The 21,046-nt window shown below is 39.7% G+C and overlaps 1 protein-coding gene across 3 annotated transcripts in view; it reads right to left on the bottom strand.

Moving 5' to 3' along the window:
• Positions 1 to 77: 77 nt before the first annotated feature.
• LOC113498891 (transcription factor kayak) overlaps positions 78 to 21,046 on the bottom strand; it is a 31,664-nt gene continuing 10,695 nt past the window's right edge. For 2 of the 3 annotated variants that reach the window (XM_026879071.1, XM_026879072.1), the window contains exons 2-5: positions 2,214 to 2,388; positions 1,475 to 2,027; positions 1,157 to 1,289; positions 78 to 927 (exon numbers count right to left, since the gene is read on the bottom strand). In XM_026879071.1, the coding sequence (XP_026734872.1) occupies positions 718 to 927; positions 1,157 to 1,289; positions 1,475 to 2,027; positions 2,214 to 2,388 (1,071 nt within the window). In that variant the 3' untranslated portion in view covers positions 78 to 717. Of the gene's footprint in view, positions 928 to 1,156; positions 1,290 to 1,474; positions 2,028 to 2,213; positions 2,389 to 3,419; positions 3,833 to 21,046 lie in introns of those variants that run through there. The other variant, XM_026879073.1, reaches the window with a different exon arrangement.

Here is a 21,046-nt window from a genome sequence, read left to right as displayed (position 1 = left end):
GACGTTACATCAACATTGAGCTAACTTACATTCAATATATTAATTATTCTTTAAGTAATATTGCTGTTAGTTTATGGTTAACTAAATATTTCGTACTCGTAATTATTGTATTCCTGAGAGTAGACGTAGTTAATGGCACGAGGTTTATTATGACAAGATACTTTGAGGATCGTTCAATAAATACATTTTGTGCCGAAATATTTCCAAGTGAACAGTGTAAAAGAGATCTTTTACAATTAACCTTACAATACAAAACGCACCGAGTATTCTAGCCTCGCTAGACATAAAGCACAACACGAAATAAATCCCTGAAATGCTTCAAATAAAACTCTGTTTTATTTTTTCGATCACAATTATTATTTCTGCGGAAATACACATCTATTTATAAAAATATTCATTTCTTTAGAATGTTTATAAAACAGCTCGTAAATTGACTTCAGTAGGCCGGCGACGCTAGGCCGTCACTAACATTACAAGACTACGATATAAATACAAAGCACAAATGAGCAAGTATGTCACTTAAATATAGCTCTCAATAAATAAAGAGAATCAGAAAGATTCGATCGCCTCTGAGTAGACCGAACGGTAGAGTAGAGAAGGTTTGAAGACGAGAGGGTTCGGCGCGGCCGAGAGTCATGAATAAATAGTGGCGTAGTCTTCGTGGCGCGGACTGTGTCCCGCTGTGGTGGTGGTGGTGGGGCTCACCGCGTGACGTCACTAGAGGCTGACGAGGCTGGCGTGCGTGTCGGGCTCGGCGGGCAGCGGCGCGGCGCGCGCGTGGCTGGCGCACGGGTGCGGGTGCACCGGCGTCAGCCCCGTGCCGCCCTCCATCAGGCTGTCGAAGTTGAACGGGATGCCGTTGCTGGGCGTGCTTATCTCTATGCCCGCTATTTTGTTGTTGTTGCCTAGTGCTTTGTTATTGTGCATCTGAAAATAACGAACGGTAAAGATTAATACAGCTGTCTCTTAAGTAAACTGATCAAATGAAAAGTATACAGCACGCAATAGAAACGAAAATATGTCTTTTGCAAAAATATAAGTTAGTAAAGAGTTCAAAACTGTTCAACAAAAAACTAGTCTCAAAATCAATTATTCTCTCTCTTAATAGGAACAAAAAGTAATTTAATCTAATTAAAAAGTAAGATCATGTAATTACCTGTGCTGGTGTGAGGCTAAGTGGAACTTGGAGGGAGTTGGGTCTGTTGGGGCGGGAGAGTACGGGGGGCGTGTCCAGCGTCGCGTGCGCAGCACTCGTCACCACGGCTGGGTTGGCCGCCGACAGCATTATTCTACAAAAAATCATAACAAATTGTTAATTAATGCGTTCAATTAAAATCTCCATCAAGTCATAAAAAAAACCTATTATATTCCAGATACTGATTATGAAGCTTATGACTTCAATTGAATGGAAACGAGTGGTATGTATAGGACTCTACTTTTAATAAAGTTTCAGAAAAAAGGGTTTAGTACTCACTTCTTATCGTTCGCCGGCGAAGTAAAAATATTATCCAACCCTAGCACGGGGTCGACGACGGGCTCCACGACCTCGACCTTGACTCTGACGCCGTCCTCCGGCAGTTCGGGGTACGAGTACTCCTGGAAGGGCTTCACGTCGGGCGGGCTTGTAGACCTCTTGCCCAGGGGACAAACCAGCACGTGGCTCTGCAGGATGGCTTCTAACTTTTCCCGGTCGTGGTTCAACTTGCGAATCTCCTCCTGAAGTGACTGTTTCTTCTCCTCAAGCTTATCAGTTTCGTCTTGCAGCTCGTTCGTGTGATCGAGTCTGCGTTTACGGCAGCGAGCGGCGGCCATCTTATTCCTTTCTCTCCTAATCTTCCTACGTTCTTCCTCTTCTGGTGATAGGTCAGTGGGGGTTTTGGTAGGTCTTCTGCCGCCCATGTTGCGTCGTTTGGGCGTGGGCAAACCAGGGCTGCTGCTGCTGTCGCCGCTGGCGGAGAGTGGGCCCGGCGACACGTGCAGCGCCGTCGTCGGGCCCAAATCGCTATACCCCACCTGATTCAGGATGCCTGGAAATGAGGCGAACAACTATTAATATTCATATTTCATTAACAAAATATGAGTAGTCTCCTCGCGTAGTATAAATGGGTGTTCATTACAGGACAAAAAAATCTGTGTCTTTAATTTCACAATAAAACTAACAAAATAAATGAAATTGGGAAATCAAAACATCTGCTGGCAGTAACGTTTCTTACCGTAGTTGTTGGCGTGCGTGACTGAAGGCGGTACGAAGCCGGCGTGAGTGGTTGGCTCGCTGCGGCAGTTCGTCAGCTCGATGTATGTCTGCTCGAAGTTCCGCAGCTGGGTGGGCGTGATGGTCGCCGTGGTGCGGGTTGGGACCCCCGACTGGAGGCCCTCAAGGTTTGCCAACTGAAACAAAATAATACTACTATAAGTACTTTGTCGAAATTGAGTTCAGAAATTCATAAGTCCAACTATAGAGGTACGTAATATTCCATGAGAAGCCTCCAAAAGTCTTGAGGACCATATAAGATTAAAGGTCTTCCAATGAATCTACAGAATTCCTAAATCTGAATATCTCATCTACATCTCATGTTACAATCCTTAGAGGCTATGGGCAGAAAAATATAGATGGAGATTTGACTTCATTAGCTTAAGTCCATGAGAAAGAAAACAACCGATAAAGGTTTGACGAAACCTGTTACAACTTGTCAAACGGCGAATCTAGGTATTGATTATGTATCAGACAGCATCGTCATCAAAATATGATCCCTACAACCTAATTAGAGTAAGTAACTTACTATTCACTCATATATGTATTGCCGACTGATAGTATTTGCAAGTTTGTAATATTTCATTGTGAAATTATTATACTTGTTATGCAATATTTATTGTTATGATCGATCGGTTGCTTCCACATTCCGATCACATTTTATCAGCGAAATATTTTCACAACACATGTCTCGCGCAACATAACAAAATAACAATTTTGTTTATATATTATTTTTTTAACATTCTTCCGCAAATAAAAATAAATTAATGCTCCTTTTTAATCCTTGGCTTTGTTTATCTCAAGAGTTCGTGTTAGTTGGTAAAATGTGTACGCTAATGGCATGTGCGTTGAAAGCGAACCAATAAATCTGTCACCTAAAAGCTGATGCTCTAGTGAACGTACTAGACTCGTTACTCGCGCTGCAAATTACTTGTGATAACGATTTATGAACATAAATTACCGTCGTTCTAGTTGTACTTAATTGTATCGTAAAATATCATAATGTTAGTTTCATACTTTCAATGCAGACGGACACCTTTAATCAACACTTGTCACCTTAAAATGGAACATAAGCCAAATGGGTTTTCGAACTAAAGGATTTCATGATATAGAGCACGTTCTCTAGTCGCTAGAACTTCATACATTAGGGGCACAGTGGGCGGTATACCTGCTGGCACCACAGCTCCGTGGCGAGGATGTTGGCGATCTCCAGAGGATCAATGTTCTGCATCTTGCGGTGCTAACTCAACCACGGTTATAATTAGACGCTTACTCTATTGTGTTGCGCTTTTTGCGACGCGACACCTTCGTGCGGTTCGAGTTTGTTAGTCGATTTGTTCGTTATAATCCGCCCTCGCAAAAGTGCAGTAGGTATTAACTACGTGAGGTCGATCCGTCGATGCACCACTGAGATCGATATTACAGGGTTGTCGTGCAGGGGTTGGCGCTGTCTGGCTGGGGCGGATCGTGGGTCGTATGTCGCGAAGTATCGCGTGGAGTATCGTGTGCGCGGGAAGCGCGGGTCGTTCGTTCGTTGCGCGCGCGTACGGCGGCCGGCCGCGGCGGATCGCGCGCTACTGAACGCCGCGCCCGCGCACGCTCGCCCGAAATCTTCGCCCACGAGCGACGTCGAATCATTTATTAATAGAATACTCCTCTAACTCCGGAAATATTTCGCATCATTTCGCATCGCACGCGGTGATGGTTACTTATCTGAGGTAACGTTTTATATACAAAACAAAGCCCTTGAAGGCGTCGGACCAGCTCTAGAACAAAGCATTGGATTTTTTGACGGACCTTGTACAAGTTCTAATTTTAAATGACTGACTCTCATATTGACCAACAGTTAGGGCTACGGTATTCAGGGCTTAATATAGTATCGATTAACTAGTAGATTTATAACGCGAGCCCGATGACGCCGCCGGTGGGCGGGAGGCTTGTCGGACCTTGTCGCAAGGACGCGGCGGACCCGTGGGCGACGCTCATTACAGCCATAGACGCGCGTCAATACTACCTTATATGGTCTACTTGGTAAAAGTGCAGAAATCATTTTAAACCAGTCCTGTTATTAGTAACCAAATATAGTCATTAGGTTATTAAAATTCGCGTCGCAAAACCCGTTAAGCTGTTTGTTTAATAAGTATGAATATAAAAATCGCCGTAGGTATGCAGGATCCCGACCTCGTGCATCAGTGCAAGTAGTGAGGAGACAAAGCAGGCGGCACTGCTCCGGAAGGCGCTCTGCCCGGTCAATTACTACAATTGCTTAAATGAAATTCGTCTCAAATGCGCTCGCGCATTGTATAGCTGCTGGTAACATGTACGTTAATTGGTCACGGTGCTTTACCTAACAATTAACCAACGCTTTATTATCACATTCTTGCTTGTTAGTCTTAGTAATGTGTTATTTGGAAGTGAGATCCTTGTTAGCATTAGCTCTTTCTAGAACCTAGGATTCTAGGTCTTTGTCTTTGAGTTTTGATTATTTTCTGTTGACCTTATTTTATGTTCACTTAGTCAATATTTTAAGAAAAAAGAATTGGCAAGTGTGAGACACTAAATGTCTTGGGAAATCCCAACATTTTTCCAAACGAGAACTCCGATTATATATTGGAGCCGCATTAAGAAATTTACCTTGACCCATAGACTGGTGTGCGTCACAGCCGCGCGTACAGTTAACTAGGGCTCAGTCAAATTTTCTTGGAAGCATCGTACGTTGCGGGCGTGTAGCCCTTGAGGGCCAGCAGAGAGCTCGTAGCATTCGGCATCAGTCGTGCTACAACGCTATGAGATCACCTCTATATCTAGTAGTGACGTATCGACATACAACACTTCTCCAATGTTTTGTTACACTTCAACCATTATTATAATGGCACGAATTTCGTTTGGACTGATCGTTCAAACGTCATCATGTTCAGTACTATCCAATGGTTTAGCTAGTAACTTGTCTAAGTCAGTTATGTCGCCAGCTCAACACTGTTGAATCATTGTTGCGACAAACGGGCTTTCTTTTGTTTCACACATCTGTGCAAGGTTCGCAAGCATGGCTGATAAGACAACCCGTTATCCGCACGTGTGCTCGCCCACGTAATGCAATCTATCTGATCGTATGTGTAACAGTGTTATACGGAAAACTGTCCAGCACAATGACCTCAATACACTCCATTATTTCTTAAGTCTAATTATCCCCAGACGTCTGGTTTTACGATACTTATCAAGCTTATGTCTTTTACAGTTTTCTCAAGTGTGTTCAGTGTTAAATAAAGTTTTATATTGTAAAAAGTAATTGGATTTAGAGACTTAGTTTTTTACAACTCTGTTGAATTAGCAGAATCATCGAGGCTCGAACTATCATTATCATTTTCCTTATAGATATAGGTGTATAGTTATCGCTGCTATCATTCGCACATTTCAACGAAAGTTTATTAATATTTGTTTATGTTTTCCTCAATCGAAAGCGTTGTGTCGCGATGTTTCCCGAAACGTGTGTCGTCACAGTTTTATTTAGCTCCGTATCAGAGGCGAGATTCGGCCCAGCTTTCCGGGAACGTTGCCCGATACTACATCTGCACACTGTTTCACATTTTATTGGGCAAGACAAATAAAAACATGATTTGGTAATCGTATAAAGTAATCGACGGAAACAGTTCGCTTCTGTTAAGACAACAAGAGCGATTAAAAAGATGTAACGTTGGCCATGTGTTTAAAAATGGACCAAAAAGATGAGGAGACGAAATTAAGTACTAAAGATACGAAAACAAAGTAAAAAGAAAACAACTAGGACGAAAAATGCGACAAACAAGATGCAAACCGGTATAAAAATAGAAATACCTATGTAGAAAACATCCACAAATGGCGTTTCAAAAACAAGACGCAAGTATCGACAAAAATATTGTTTTTGACATTAATAAAGCCGAGGTGTATGACCCGCTAGAGTATTGCGGAATTAGTATTCGGAGTCCACTCGAGACCAACACAAACGGCACCGCCTTTAAGGTGGGTATTGTTGTTTTAGTGTGATGGTGTCCTTAAGCGTTAGATTTCCCCGTAGATAATATTGTTTGATAACGTGATTAGTTTACTGATAGGAATTTTCTAGACAGACAATGTTTTATTGAAGATAGAAGATTATATTTGGATCTACATAACGTACAATCAGTAGAAAGAGAATTTCGGAACAAGATTAAAGTAAAAAATATTATAGTAAATTTTGCAGTTGCAATGTGTGGGGCTGGAAGATCTTGGCCTATATAACGTAAATCCGCCACTACTCGGCTAGGGATCGGTATGCGCGTCGCGTACATAGAGCATGCGCGCGCGCACGTGGCAGCCGCGTGATACGACAGGTGAGGCACGCCCACCGCACACAATATTTGGTCATCAATGTTATCGAGGCTACAGCTGTTCCTAAATCGTCTTTTCGGGTAATCGAAGTTCATGGAAATGTTTGACACATAGTACATCAACCTAAATGTTCCATGAGAATAATTACGTAAAAGTATAAAATGATGAAAGAAGAAATCCGGAAAATATCCAAGATTATTTTTGCCGCAAGACGCAAAATTTTATCATTGACGTAAATTCAAAACAGCTAGATAAAGGTAAATAACGAGGCAAACAATAGACAGTGTCTGCGCTCTAGCCAATCGTTAGGGGAACATAGTGCACAGGAGTAGCTTGTGAAATTGCTGGTACGTTGCATGCTGTTTGAAAATTGACCGCAATCGTATGGAAATAAGGAACGTATTGACATGTACGCAGACGTTGCGAAGTACTGGAGTACCTATTACCCCATAAAGTGAAGTGTTGGGCCAGCCGTCAGGATCTGTTGCTGCAGCCGTCCACTCCGATCTGGTCGGTTGTCGGGAACTCATTAACGGAACGCTAATTGCTCATACTAATAGCGACGCTCGGCGAGTTAGAAAATTCCTTGAACTGATTCTAAACAAAATAAAGAACTGCTTCTGTTGCGTTAGTACTTGATGGTCATTACTTTAAGTGCAAAATAAATTAAATGTACTTATATTTATTGACTTCTGGCAAATTACAAAAGCTGTATGAATATTTCATCTTGGAAATTTATATTCGATTGGACATTATATTGGACAGTTCGCAGAAAGTGGCCCAAAAAAAACAAATATCCTTGATGAATTGTTCGCCCGTAACGGAAAGGTACGAGACAAAGTTCCATTAGGTCATTATTAGAGTCAATAACAAACAAGCTTATTACGGTTTACAAACCGCCAGATCAACCAAGTGTTTCCGCAAGTGGTTTATAATTCACATAAATCTAGCATCAAATAACTAAGCGACTAAATGGGTTATGATCAACAATAAAATTCTTTGTCATAATCAGATTGATGCGAACATTATAAACATGTTACAAACCAGTTACAAACTTTAAACTGTAAAAATAATAAGAGCAACACATGCAACCAATGTATGGCGCCGCCGACGACGGGCTGTCGCGACATTGACCGCCACCGAGCGAATAATAAAATAAATCGACGCCCTGGCACCGCGCCAGCGTCCCTTCACTTTACCTTTATTGCACGAAACTAACGCTCAAGCGAGGACCATTGCCGCAGAAAGTCGTCTCGCGGAAAGTGAAGCCGTGCCTAGCCAGCAATGAACTGAACACTAGTTTACAGCAAAAATTAGCGTTTGGTACGGCGCGATCGATGCACTGTCGCTTTTCATGTGCACCCTTCACATATACCCTACGGACTTTAAAGGACAAAGGGTTACAAATAACGTTAACGCGGACTTGTATCCAATACTTTACCAAAGTTGTACATACAAAGAAAATTAGTTTGTTGGCACAAAAGGTGGTCATTAAAGCGACTGCTCGACCGAAGTCGACCTTCGTTTTCACGAAAACTGTTCCACTCTGTGTTTCTCGGAAAACCCGCGTGACTCACCGTCACTCGCTCTCTATCGCGGGTCACTACGATCGCGTATTTACATTCGACGTCGTCGGCTCAATTCAAAAACTCGATTACGTAGAATGATTCATTCTGAACTATGAATCATCGCGCGACATTGGAGAAAATAAAAAAATAATATGATGTTACAAAATATGGATTTCAAGAAACGTGTTTTGGTTATAAACGTATGAAGTAGCTTTGTGTGATGTAAACTCAAATTTAGCGATGAACGGAGCTCAAAAGTGTGTATTCGAAAATTGATGGCAGAAATGGCAATTAAGGATGAAGTGACATCTAAGTAGTCACAAGTATAAACTTTATCATAATGTCTATTTATAGAAACTCTTTAAGCAGTATAATTATAAATTCGTCACATAATTGTTTATACATAAGATAAGTTTATCTAAAGCGCTACGTATGGCGCCGAACCAAGGACCGGATATCGTCCGGAAATGGCGAACATTCCGCGCGGCGCGTCGCCCGCTAACCGCACACTTGTCGAAAAAAACTTACGCTTTTTTTTATTAAAAATACGCGATACTAAATTACTGTGTTCCCATTACCAAATTATATTCGGTAAGTTCTCGAATTTTCAGGTCATCCTTTGTTTCTGAGTATTTTGGACAAAGACTAGCAAGTGTTTGAATATTGCAGAAGGGCATAACGGGTTATCTACAGTGAGAACTGTTTTAAATCGGTATTTATTGTTCTGCGCCGATAAGGAACAGGCAGCTGCACGAACGCGGTAGAACAAAGAGGTATAATCCTAACGCGTTAAAAGGCCATGCAAATTATATCGTAGCGCTAATGTTAGCAGCCACTCTTCGCGCGGCCACATTACCACACTTACGTGCATTATCTCGAATTAATTAGCTGGAAGTAATGACGCAATAACAGAATAAATGGAAACAACCGACTAAATCACACGTCATTTTGACTTAATATAATTTTGGTTAGATAAAATCCTGATAGGTCTCGCTTTAGACAGTCATTGTATTTCATTTCGTTGTTATCAGCGTGTTTGAAATTTATTTACAATTATTTTGTATAGATAACTTTTATAAGCAAATAGTTTATGGAGTATTGAATGTTCGTGGTTTCTATAAAGTCTTTAATTAATAATGTTCGAGGTATTATTAGTGCAGGATCGTCGGTCACCCGTCGCCGCCGCTCGTCGCGACACTCACTGCCGACTTGGACCGCCGACGCCTACGCGCGCAGAATCCTTGTTTTATTCATTTTTTAATTGCCTCGCCTACATTGCCATCAAAGAGTTCGTCGTTGAATTACTTAAGTAATTCAAAGGTTCAATAACATTTATTCTTTACTTACGATAAATGTCGTCCGCGGTACAATAAAAGCTGGCATATTCGGCACACTACAGTGTCGATGAAGCAGAAATTCTCATTATTAAAACGTTTCGAGTCGAATCGTGGAAACAACATGATACAAACGCAGAATTAAAGATTCGGAACACGATAATAAAGTAACTCCTTATGCGGGTATGGCATTTAAAATAAAATGTACTAAAAGGTTAGGTGTAGCAGATAAAGTGTATGAACTCGAGGCATTAACTTTCAACTGGTAAGCGGTCAGTAATGATCGCGCTGCTCCGGCGACCGTCGAGAGTAAAGTTTACACCACTCTCAACGTTTAACGACATACTGAGCGTTTTCGGAATCGCAATACGAGTGTTTAGTGAGTAATTCACTTTGTCGGTGCACATTTAAAATAACATTGTAAAACATAACGAAACAGTTATAGTAGGCGACGTACGGACGGATAGACAGACAAAGCCATTGTCTCGGCGCTTGCTGTGTTTGGCGGCACTTATGCTAATTTCTTTTGAGGTACTCTGGCCTTCCATTGCGGACTAACATGCTTTATTACCTGCAATATGCTAACAAAGACATTGCATCGCCAAACAACGGATGGCAATAAAGATTAAGTACCTTAAGAATATACATAAATACCGGCGGTAGCATTCAGAGCAAGCACTGTGCACTTATCTTAGTTTACAGTAGTTGGTTTCGCAACATAATAAAAATTTGCAGCAAGTTCCTACTTAATAATAAAACATAATGAAACAATGATGCAACTGAAATCTCTGTATTGAAACAGGCGTCGGGAGATCCCGTTAATCTGTTACAAAATGGCCTCAGCTGCGCGTGCGCCGTTGAAAGCATTTCGGTTTATCAGTTGGGTGCGGAAAGGCCGCCACTTCGCTGTGGCCCTGGCACCGCTTAGCACCACCCGAGAGCCGACGATAATTGTACGCCCATCATATGACGTCACAACGATTTTTGTTGCGTTCAAGGAAAAACGTGTTTTTATGTTTCGACATACAAAGGTGTGAGCACTGAAAGACTTACTTCCTTTTCTGACGAAATAACTGAAACTGCTGTAATACAGCAGTGGCAGTAACATACTATGTTGATACTTAAGTACATCAATTATCAACATTGACTGGCACTTTGCCATAAACTTGCCATTAAAGAAAAACCTATCAAGTCGAAGAAAATAATACTTTAAATATACAAGGAAATCCTTTATAGTATCGGATACAATGTGTAAGCAGTGGACAGTGTTTGGTTGTGTCTCAATTCCCAGCTCGGGGAGTTTATCAGCGCAGATAGCGGCATCCCAATCGGCTACACCGGCCACTACGCTTATCACCCTTCCACGAACACTTAGCTGCACAAACACTTGCACTTATCGCTAAATATTTCACAATTGCTGTTCTACACAAATAGGGTAACCGTCTGTCGCGTATTTGCATCAGTTCACATGCCACCGGCTGGCATTCGTTGCTAGGGGCAAATATTGCTAAGGACAAGTAATATTATTAGGTATTGTAATTGGAAGGTAACCTCCGTGACCTGGGTGTTTAAATGAATCGAAAAAATATCATTTTAAAAAGTTTTTTTTTCCAAGAAAGCATATTATGAGACATTCGTTTATAATAGGACCATATTAAAACTTGTCGATGAAACAACAACAACTAGACAAAGAAACACGATCATGAAGTAAAACAATAAAATAAATATTAGGAAAATCCTTTTTGATCAACATCAGAACAGTTTAATATATAGACAAGAAAGATGTGTAGATGGCGTAGATACAGGAATACCAGTTACCGCTTACAATACATCCAAGTACAATCGAGCTACTGACATCAGCTTGGCAGGAGCCCAAGGTTTTGTCAAACGCACTTCATGTCCGTGTATCAGTGTGGACAGTTAACCGATTAGTATGTCATAATTCCTGTTCAACGGAATACACAAAAGCTTTTCTAGCGAGGAATTTAATTTTCTCCCTTTCCTATATTTGGTGTAGTTTTCAGTTTCGTAGGATGAGGAAAGTACTAGGATTATCAAGGGCAAGGAGAAACTGCTTAGCAGTATACAGAGTATATCTACTGAAAATTCAGGTAAGTATATCTTAATATTTTTTCGAAATATTTATATTATTAGACAGAAATCAAAACGATGGTATTACACGGACTTAATAACAAATCAAGAGACAAAAAATGGGTTATATTCAACGATAACTAATTATGATTATTTTCTACATACAGTTTTAAGCTACCCTCATCATAATAAACCGCATCATAAAATTTCACTTGTGAAGTGAAGCAATAAAGCTTGGACATCATGTAACTATGGATATTCTTTACAGTGTTCATCAAGGCAAGGCACGACACACGACGAATAATAAGCCCGCATAAAATAGATTTTTATACATTTTTATAGCAGCACTGAGAATAATGCCTCCTGTATCAAAACTAATTTGAATAGCGCAACAGGATGCTCTGCTGTTTACTCGTACGTACATTTGTCTCAAATTACTTCAATAAATATTTATTTTATGCTAATAGGTTGTACTCAATCAAGGTTTCCTTAACACATAAAACCTTTTACGTTATACAGATATTTTCTTGTGATATTTCTATGTACTTATTTATCTGGAAGGAATTTTTTTTGGTTTGTTCTTTTGCCATTAACTATGCATTGATGTAGAGAAGTGAATATCGATATCATGAATAGATTCGACCTTATTTCCTAGTGTTTTATCTTATCATAATCATAAACGCCAAGGTACGCCTTTTGAATAGTAGTACAATAGATTGATGATCGTTTAATGATTAATAATAATCCAGTTATATGTGATTTATTGTTAATGAACATTAATGAAAAAAGATATAAAAACCATCTCTTGATTTCTAATATTAAACAAAGGATATTGTTTTTTCGATAATAGTTAATACACCCTAAAGATGGTTAGTATCATACTGATTTTAATATTACAGATTACTGAAAATCAAGAGGCGACAGTACATTGGATATAAAAATATCAGCCGACGAGCTGATAAAATAGAAAGCAAACAATGTTCCCCAGTATTCTTATCATGATCGTAATACGACCTTATTTACTCTAGTCACAACGTCGAACTAAAAATATTGCAATGTCAACAGCCGGGCGGCAAAATGTATTCATTATTGATCTGATGTTACAGGGTTCATCCGAACACGCGGTGAGACAATTAGAGGCTCACTTACAACCCACAGTGGGTACAATGGCGATGCAAATAATCGCGATTATGGCAAGGTTGACGTCGGTCGGCGGAGGGTTCGTTCAACTGACCGCGAGCGATGACACGGTGCGCGCGCGCAGCGTCGCGGCGTCACATGCGCGCCCGCGCCGGCCACTGCTAACATGCTGCGACAACCACCTCGACATCGATCCTACCCCGTGATAACACGCAGTACGCTAGACCACGAGGACATCATAACGAGCCGACACCATTGGCCGTGTTTATAACATGCATTGTCGATTAGTGGCGTTTGTGATGATAATGCAAAACCGATCATTAAAACGTTGATAAGAAGCCAAACAACAATCATGTTGGTGGCAAACGCATAATTTAAGGGATTTACCTGCAGCACAATGACACTAGTGATAAAAACTGATTATAACTTACCGATTTCCTTTAACTGCAATCCAATAAACACACTTCACAATGCAACAGGAAACTTCATTAAAAACTTCAAAAAACTTGTCGTAACTTGATATAAGCAAGCGCGATTCCCGCGTGCGCGCAACGAAAACAATCGACTGACAGTTGTCGGCCGGCGTCGGAAAACCCCTCAGAAACTACGCGGCGCAAAGCACGCAGTGTGTAAATATTATTGCCTCGACTGGACAAAGGTTTTTGTTATCTAAAACCGGTGTCAGCGAGCGTGCACGACACGCGCGGTCAGCGGCAGAACGTGGAGTGAGGCTCGCGCGCCGGCCCCGCCACCGTCTGATAAGCCTGGCGCGACGCCCCCCGGCGACGCCTACGCCCCACTCGGCGCCGCCGCACCGGTGCATCGTAAACACCACCGGCCGCCCCTCGGCACCCGGCAGCGGCGACGCAGCCACCGCCGCCAGCCCGCCAGCCCGCCACCGGCCAGACGGGCCCCCGCGCATTATGCACCGCACCTACGCACTATTTCACAACTGCAAGGTACCGAGGCGCGTTGCAGAAAATCAACAACTTTCGTTTCCTTAAAAAGACGAGGAAACAGAGACTTGTCAGTTGCGAAACTATGGCGGCAGCCCAGATACCGATGAGAACAATGAGGCACAAACAAACGCAGAACCTTTTTAGTGTCCTCCTAATTGGGCTGGAGGTGCGTCGGCCAGAAATTCAATATGCAACGCGATCGGCGCGCTACATAAACGGAATAATTGAATTAGTGCAAACATGTTGAGCACGAGCAGCCGACCAGCCGCCACTCGGCTACTGTTCCTTGTGTTTCTGATAATTATCAGAACTTTATTACCCTTACTACCAATTTCATCTTTAAGGCGACTTTGGTCTCAGCATTTCCTGAAACAATACTGAGCCGGCTTTTTCAATCGAATCCGAAGGAAATTTCACAAATGTTTTTTATGCAGTTGTTCCTGATATCACTAAATTAACCTTCAATTTCGTGCGGAAATGAGATCCAGAAGCCAGTTCTAAAACTTACAGTCTTTTGATAAATTATTTCAAAAGATTAGACAAAGTAACATTGCGGAAAATCTTCTGTTCTATTTACCTTGCATTCGTTTATTCAAAACAAAAATTGTTTCAATGAAAATAGACAATTTGATCTCAAGGTGATCGGTAAGGTCGTGAGGATTAGAAGCATTCAGTTTGATCACCTATGAGGTCAACGATCTCTTTTTTTTTTCATAGTATTCATAACAACATGAATATCATAGAGTACGACGTAGATACAAGTACTACCTACGTCGTTAGTATTCATAACAAAGAGAAAAACGGACCAAACAAAATAAAACGATCATTTACGACTCGTTTCAACAAATTTAGCAATAAACATTCAACAGCGCAACAATACACCATTACACCACGATGCGCAATTGACAAAAAAGAAACAAATAAAGATGCTGAATCCAGTAACAACATGACACGTGACCTTCTGTAAATGCAGAATTAAGAATTGCGTAGGTGTAGTCAAATACAAAATTGGATTCGAAGAATTGCGGCAAGCAGACAGCCATTCGGAACCCATTAATTTGGTTATTTACCGACACCCCATATTATGAAAACAATTTTATTTATTGGAAGAACGTTCAACGAGTTCAGCGAATTGAGTGACTGAAATACTAACGGCCAAAAAGGACAATTTCAAAAAAGTTGACGATATTTTATCTCCAACTTTTTAACTAATCATAAAAATACATTTTAAGACCCGTCCACTTTCATAAAGTGTGCAACATTAACACGCTCACAAGGTCAAGACGATAAAGTTTTCGCACAAATTCAATGGAATGCCATAAAAGTAAAATATTTATCATCGATAATCCGTAATGGCAGAACCTATACAACGGCGGCGTAGGAATCTCAAAAAAATGATTTAAATAACATTGAAAACGCAGCCACAGTCGTAAACATTTACGAGTACATTACTCTCAGTAAACTGGCGTGCCCGTGCAAATTATCCGACCGACGATTTATACCACATTGGAGAATTACGTTCTTTGATTAATATTAACCCGAGCAGTTGAACACGATACGTCGAGAAAGAAAAACAATAGCGATCAAAATATTGAGGACAAAAAATGTATTCCGTAACAAATACGATTGTGGGACAACACTTACAAAAAATGCATGACAAGTGGTGTGAAATATATTCAGAACGCAGTTCCGTAGTCTGGAACTTTAGAAGAATATAATAAATGTGAATCAAAGCTGCTTTAAAATTGCCTATTTTCGAGGCTGGTACATAATAGATATTTTTGGATTCATGTTTAATCAGTTAATCTGAATATAGAAAAATAATGAAATTTAAAATGAAAATGAGTATATAACATTTTGAATAGTATAATTTCAACAGTTTAAACTAAAAAAAAATATGAGGACACCTTAGGGAGTCATGGATCCCTAAAATACGAATCCCATACTTCATTGTGCGTTACGTAAAATATAAAATCAATGTCATATAAGTCTGTCCGTCTCGAGGAATCTGTCGGGACGCGTTAGGCCAACATAAATTACGAGATTAATCTTTTCAAATAATTTGACCTTTTCATCTGACGAGGGTTCATTAAATAATGGCGTCCGTATTGGTTGTGCACCTATTGTGCCGTCTATCACGAATTTCGTTGTGGGCGTGAGCAGACTGCTTACAATTCATAGCCCTATTATTCGACGAGACTTCGAGGGTTGAAATAGATATTCTCGTAGATGAAGCTATCTTTAATCGCGAAATTATAGATAGCTTTATAAACGTAAATGGCATGCAACTGCCTCGCTCGCGATATGTTTCGCATTTTGATATGCTGCTTAGCAAAATAGCTCTTGCTGGAGTCTATTGTTTTTAGTTTCAAGTAAAAACATTAACCTGGCTATATAATTATATTAAATTAATGCCTCTTTGTAATAACAAACTCGTCATTCATCGGAACTCACGCACGCCTGTCGCAGGTCTCGCACACTTCCGCTAAAGTAGTTTGTCTCACGGTGTCTGACATACGTTATAATTCCATCAATCATAAATAATTTGTGGCCTATAAATGGTTATGCCCATGGACAAATCCTGTGTAAATATTTATGACAATGATCTAATGCGATTAGTTAGCCTGCTATAAGTATGACATCTTTTAATAAGGCACTCGAGGCGGAAACGTGGAAAATGTCAGTAATCTAAGAGGCGGTAAGCACGATTCTTGCCCATAATCGGAACAAGGACTCCACAGCTGTTGTAAATATCAGCTCCATGCTTATTATTGTGACGTAATTATTATTGCTTCGTGAAACAAAGAAAATTAAGTTCGCTAATTTATACAGGGATTCCTTTGTTTAGAATTTATAAAACTAACTTTACTGCACTTATGTAAATGTTTAATTGTAGAGGCAACCTAGCTTCATAATCCCGCCATCAAGATAAATAAACGGTATGGTCAGAATGTCCGGCGGAATGCCGCGCGGGCCAAGCGGGTGACTCACTGGTCCCGTGGTCAACAGCCGGGATCCTTACCTACCGCTAACGGATCCCGGTAAAACTGAATTCGATGCAATTACATTGTTGCATTGCACCGTTACAATATCACCCCGACGCAGTTCCGAGGAACAGTTCAAGTGGCAGGCTTTTGCGGCATTATTTGTAAATAGTCATCTTAATTTTTTATGGCTGCTCATTGTCATGCAATTGTGTTCAATAAGATCTGTGTGGCAGGACAAACCCGCCTATTGCCGTAAACAATACTTTGGAAGTCGAGTTGAAAGCTGCGGGAGTCTGTCCATATCTTTTATTGTGTAAAGGTTGCGCTCTTGAGTTTTTTCATCCATAAGTAGCCGTAACTAAAGGCGCGATGGGGCGCATTAATCAACCACGACTCAAAAATCATTTACATTAGGAATGTGTTAGACATTAATAAGCGTCATTTAACTGGAGCATTATTTACGTTAACAATAAATTCTTGTCAAAACGTAAATCAAAACGAGACAAGTAACCAAAAAGTTTTAATTTGAAAAAAGAAAAGGTTTTGACATTAACTAAGGAGGGTTTATTATAAACTAAATGGTGCCAAGTATCACAGTAACATGAAGGTCCTGGCGATATCACATTTTCTATAATAACGATGAGCAAATAAACAGGAAATTTCAATATCAAACGGATAATAACATTTATGTCTGTTACTAAAATAACTTTATTTGTATCTACTTATTTGCAATTACTATTAAAGACAAAAACATTTTCCTGCTAAGCTTTGGACATTTAAGTTCTATTGTTATTATAAATAGAACTTCAGTAAATAACTGGTTTATTGTTACTCGTAGTTTGTTTTTCTAGACTTTTGAGCAAAGTAAAATAATTAAAGCAACTTCTTTCATGTACAACTATTATGGTAAAATAATAGTATTGGGGTGTCTTATCAGCCCCAGTTATCTCTTTGGATGAACAAGCACCATTTCTCAGACATATTTTATAACAGTATTAGCAGTGTTCCCGATAATCACTAGCATTTAACAATGCAATCTTAATCTATGCTAATTAGTAGAAAAAATGTAAACGGGTTCCGACGGCTAAGTAAGTAATATTTGCAGGTTTTGCGACCTTGCACATACTTTCCCATGACACTGGTTCGTTAGGGATAATATACCGCTTCTGATTCCTGGAAAGCTTATTTACCGAACATTCTTGGGGCTTGGGACTTGTGTCAAAAGTTCAGAGAAAACAATAAGACAACCGATTACAATTAAAGTGAAAAATATTTTATTGATATCTAGGTAGGTACTCAACCGTAAATGATATTCGAAATGAAATAAAAGATAAAATAAAAATTTGAAATGATAACTGCTTCTTATCTGTTCATGCAGAAACTTTGCTTTAAGTCCAAAATCTCTTTAACATTGTAACAAGTAATATTTCACACGGCAAATATTCTACAATTGTATCGGAGACAAATATTACAGTTTACGAGGCTTTTGATATGGATAAACGTCAACATGACATTGCACGACGTGGGAGGTGGGTTATGGCGCGACGGGCCTAGGCTGAGGGCCGAGGGCAGCGGGCACCGGTGACAGCTACCATGCTCCAACAACTTAATGTGTCCGAGATAGCTAATCGATTGGAAGAGAACCATTTTGAGGGATTTACGAAGTAAAGTTGTAAGATTAGAAACTTTTAGAGATGTGTTGCTTAATCCTCGACACAAAAAAATGCTTTGGTAAAACAAAACTTGACGAGTAGGCCTAGAAAGCACGGAATCTTTTATTTTTACTAGTATTAACAATGGTCGCATATATTTTACATGTTTAAGGGGAATCATAACACAAGCGAAAAAGTTACCGGACCCGAATAAGTGCCAATAAAATAAACATTGATCAAAGAAATTGATAAAATAATAAAGCAATTGGACTTCGTACTGAATGAAAACAATACATATAATATCAAAAGCTATCACGATAAAATCTATATTCATTTATTGATAAGTCACCTTGGGTTAAAAATTCATGGTTGTACTTTACGGCTTTATTTGCAAGTCATTATAATGGAAGATACAGACTAGACATTTTATTGATAAAGAACCTTTAATACCACAAAAATAACCTAGAAAAAGGTAGGTACATAATTTAAGTAAGCATGGGTACTTCAAGGAACTGGTTTGGGAGGATGAACGAGAATAGGACGATTGGGAACCAATGCTCAGAATTAGGATGCTGTAAAATGGAAAAAAGACATGTTAAACTTGAACAAAATCCAAAAATACGGAACATACTTATCTAAAGGACAAGAAAACACAAACCGATTTGTAGAGACCGCTACCCAGTGCATCGTTTTACTATCTGAACATTCCCTGGGTAAGATTTGTAAGCAGGATAGTTCGAAAGCAATGAAAGCGTGGAGACAATGGAAAACACTTTATGTAATGGGTCAAAATGGATAACGTTGCCGTGTTATCTTTTAAAGGTAATAAAGAAGTCAGCTCCGGAGTTTATTGTGGCTACTTGTGCAACTGCATAAAAGCTCGTTTTGTTTAAGTAGTACTAAACAGAAACCAGCTAATTCTTGGTTATAACTTATTGTCTTGTTGTGCCATGTGAGCAAATGCTAGAAGTCATGTTGGTTGAAGCATTTTTTATTGCTGAGAACGAAGACGGAATATGACAGGAATGTTAACAGCTCTACCTACGCCGTTAGAGCCAAGAAAAGGAAAAATAAATATGTCTTAATAAGGTAATTTTCTATTAAAATTGTTGTACATAGACAATAAGTTTTAAACGCGGGACGGTACCGCCGCGTATTTTATCGATGACGTCATTCACTAGCCGCAGGTGCGCAGCCCGCGAATTTTTTACTTATGCAGAATTGCATCAGAACATTGCAGTAAAGACAACAACACATTACATAACAAAGGACTATAAAATAGTTTCCCAGACTAATAAAAAAGAACAAAAAATATATTTAATCCATCGGATACGCAGACGCTGATTGGTCAATTAATTTTCGATAAGTACCAGTATAGATGGATTCATAAAAGCCATGTAAAAACAGTTATAATGTCGTTATGTAAGTCATTTCGCTGAAATAGATGACGCCCATACCATTATGCGGAGATTTAAATATTCATAAGATACAAGTTTAGTGTGCTACACATTAAAAACTAATTATGTTGGTACAGCGAGACTAACACGTTCTCTCATCCAGTTTCATATAAAAAATAAATATTTTATTTTTCTCTAACTTTAAAAGCTTTAATATATATATCACAGTTATTGCCAAGTAGTAATGGGACAAGTATTTATCATGTCCGTATTAAAAATATTGCTTTACCTACTTCCGATGATTCACACTGTTCTAGGAATACTCAACGTGTTTAACGAAGATTATCTAATCCGTAGTTACACTACGATATCTATAACAGGCTGCTTCACTACGAAGAACCAGCTAATAGGCTGTTTTACACATACCTTTGCATAAAAAAACTGATATGTCAAAACAGGTTTACACTCTGGACATTGGCATAGACTGAATGTCAAATACAACCTTTTTGAAATCTTTAGAATGTTTATATTTAATATTTAAATAATAAAAGCGTACTTTTGCATGTAGTTAAGACGGTCGAGAAAGTCCAGACAGTGGTTTTCCTTGACAATATTCAACTAAGGTTGATTTCGAGTTCATTACAATTAAAACAAATTGTCCACATCCGGCCCGTATTGACTACAACGGTTTAATAGGTGTCCGTCAATAGAATACATCTGCTCAACGTAACAAGGTCATCACTTTGTTAAAATCTGTTTATATTACAGTAGACAATGCATCTGTTACGCTTGGTATTATCGATTCGAGAACGAGTTCGATTACATCAAAGAAATAGGTCACTAATTAAAGGCTGATTGGTTTGTTTAATAGAGTAACGGAACATGCTGTAATTATATTAAACCTTGTGTGATACAGGTAAATGGTAGTATTGCGTTCTAGCGTGTGGGGATTCCCCAACCACGGGCGTGTTCTTGGAAGCAGTCAGGCGCAGGAGAAATTTCACAAGCGAACCGAAGTAGGTCAAGTCAGCCGGACTTGACGTTTTCGCTTCGCAAAGGTTACCATCACCACTGCGCCTGCGCCGCCGCCCGGCAAATCCGGTTGCGATTGCGCAACTGATAGTCTCGTTTATCGAATCTTAAAAGATCAGTTGTTCTTTGCCCAGAAGGATAGCAAATTCAGAGAATTCAGTCTGGAAAAAGGAGGGGTTATCTTCTACCTTATCCCCCCTACCTTTGTTGCGCCACGCCCATATTGATAAATCTCACGCAAGACACGGCATAGATTACAATATAGCATTATTAACTGACGTTACTTAACGG

The sequence above is a fragment of the Trichoplusia ni genome, chromosome 11 (assembly GCF_003590095.1).
Source record: "Trichoplusia ni isolate ovarian cell line Hi5 chromosome 11, tn1, whole genome shotgun sequence".
Classification (NCBI taxonomy): Eukaryota; Metazoa; Arthropoda; class Insecta; order Lepidoptera; family Noctuidae; genus Trichoplusia; species Trichoplusia ni.
Note: the sequence above shows the minus strand (reverse complement) of the source record. Positions and strands in the feature narration are given on the sequence as shown.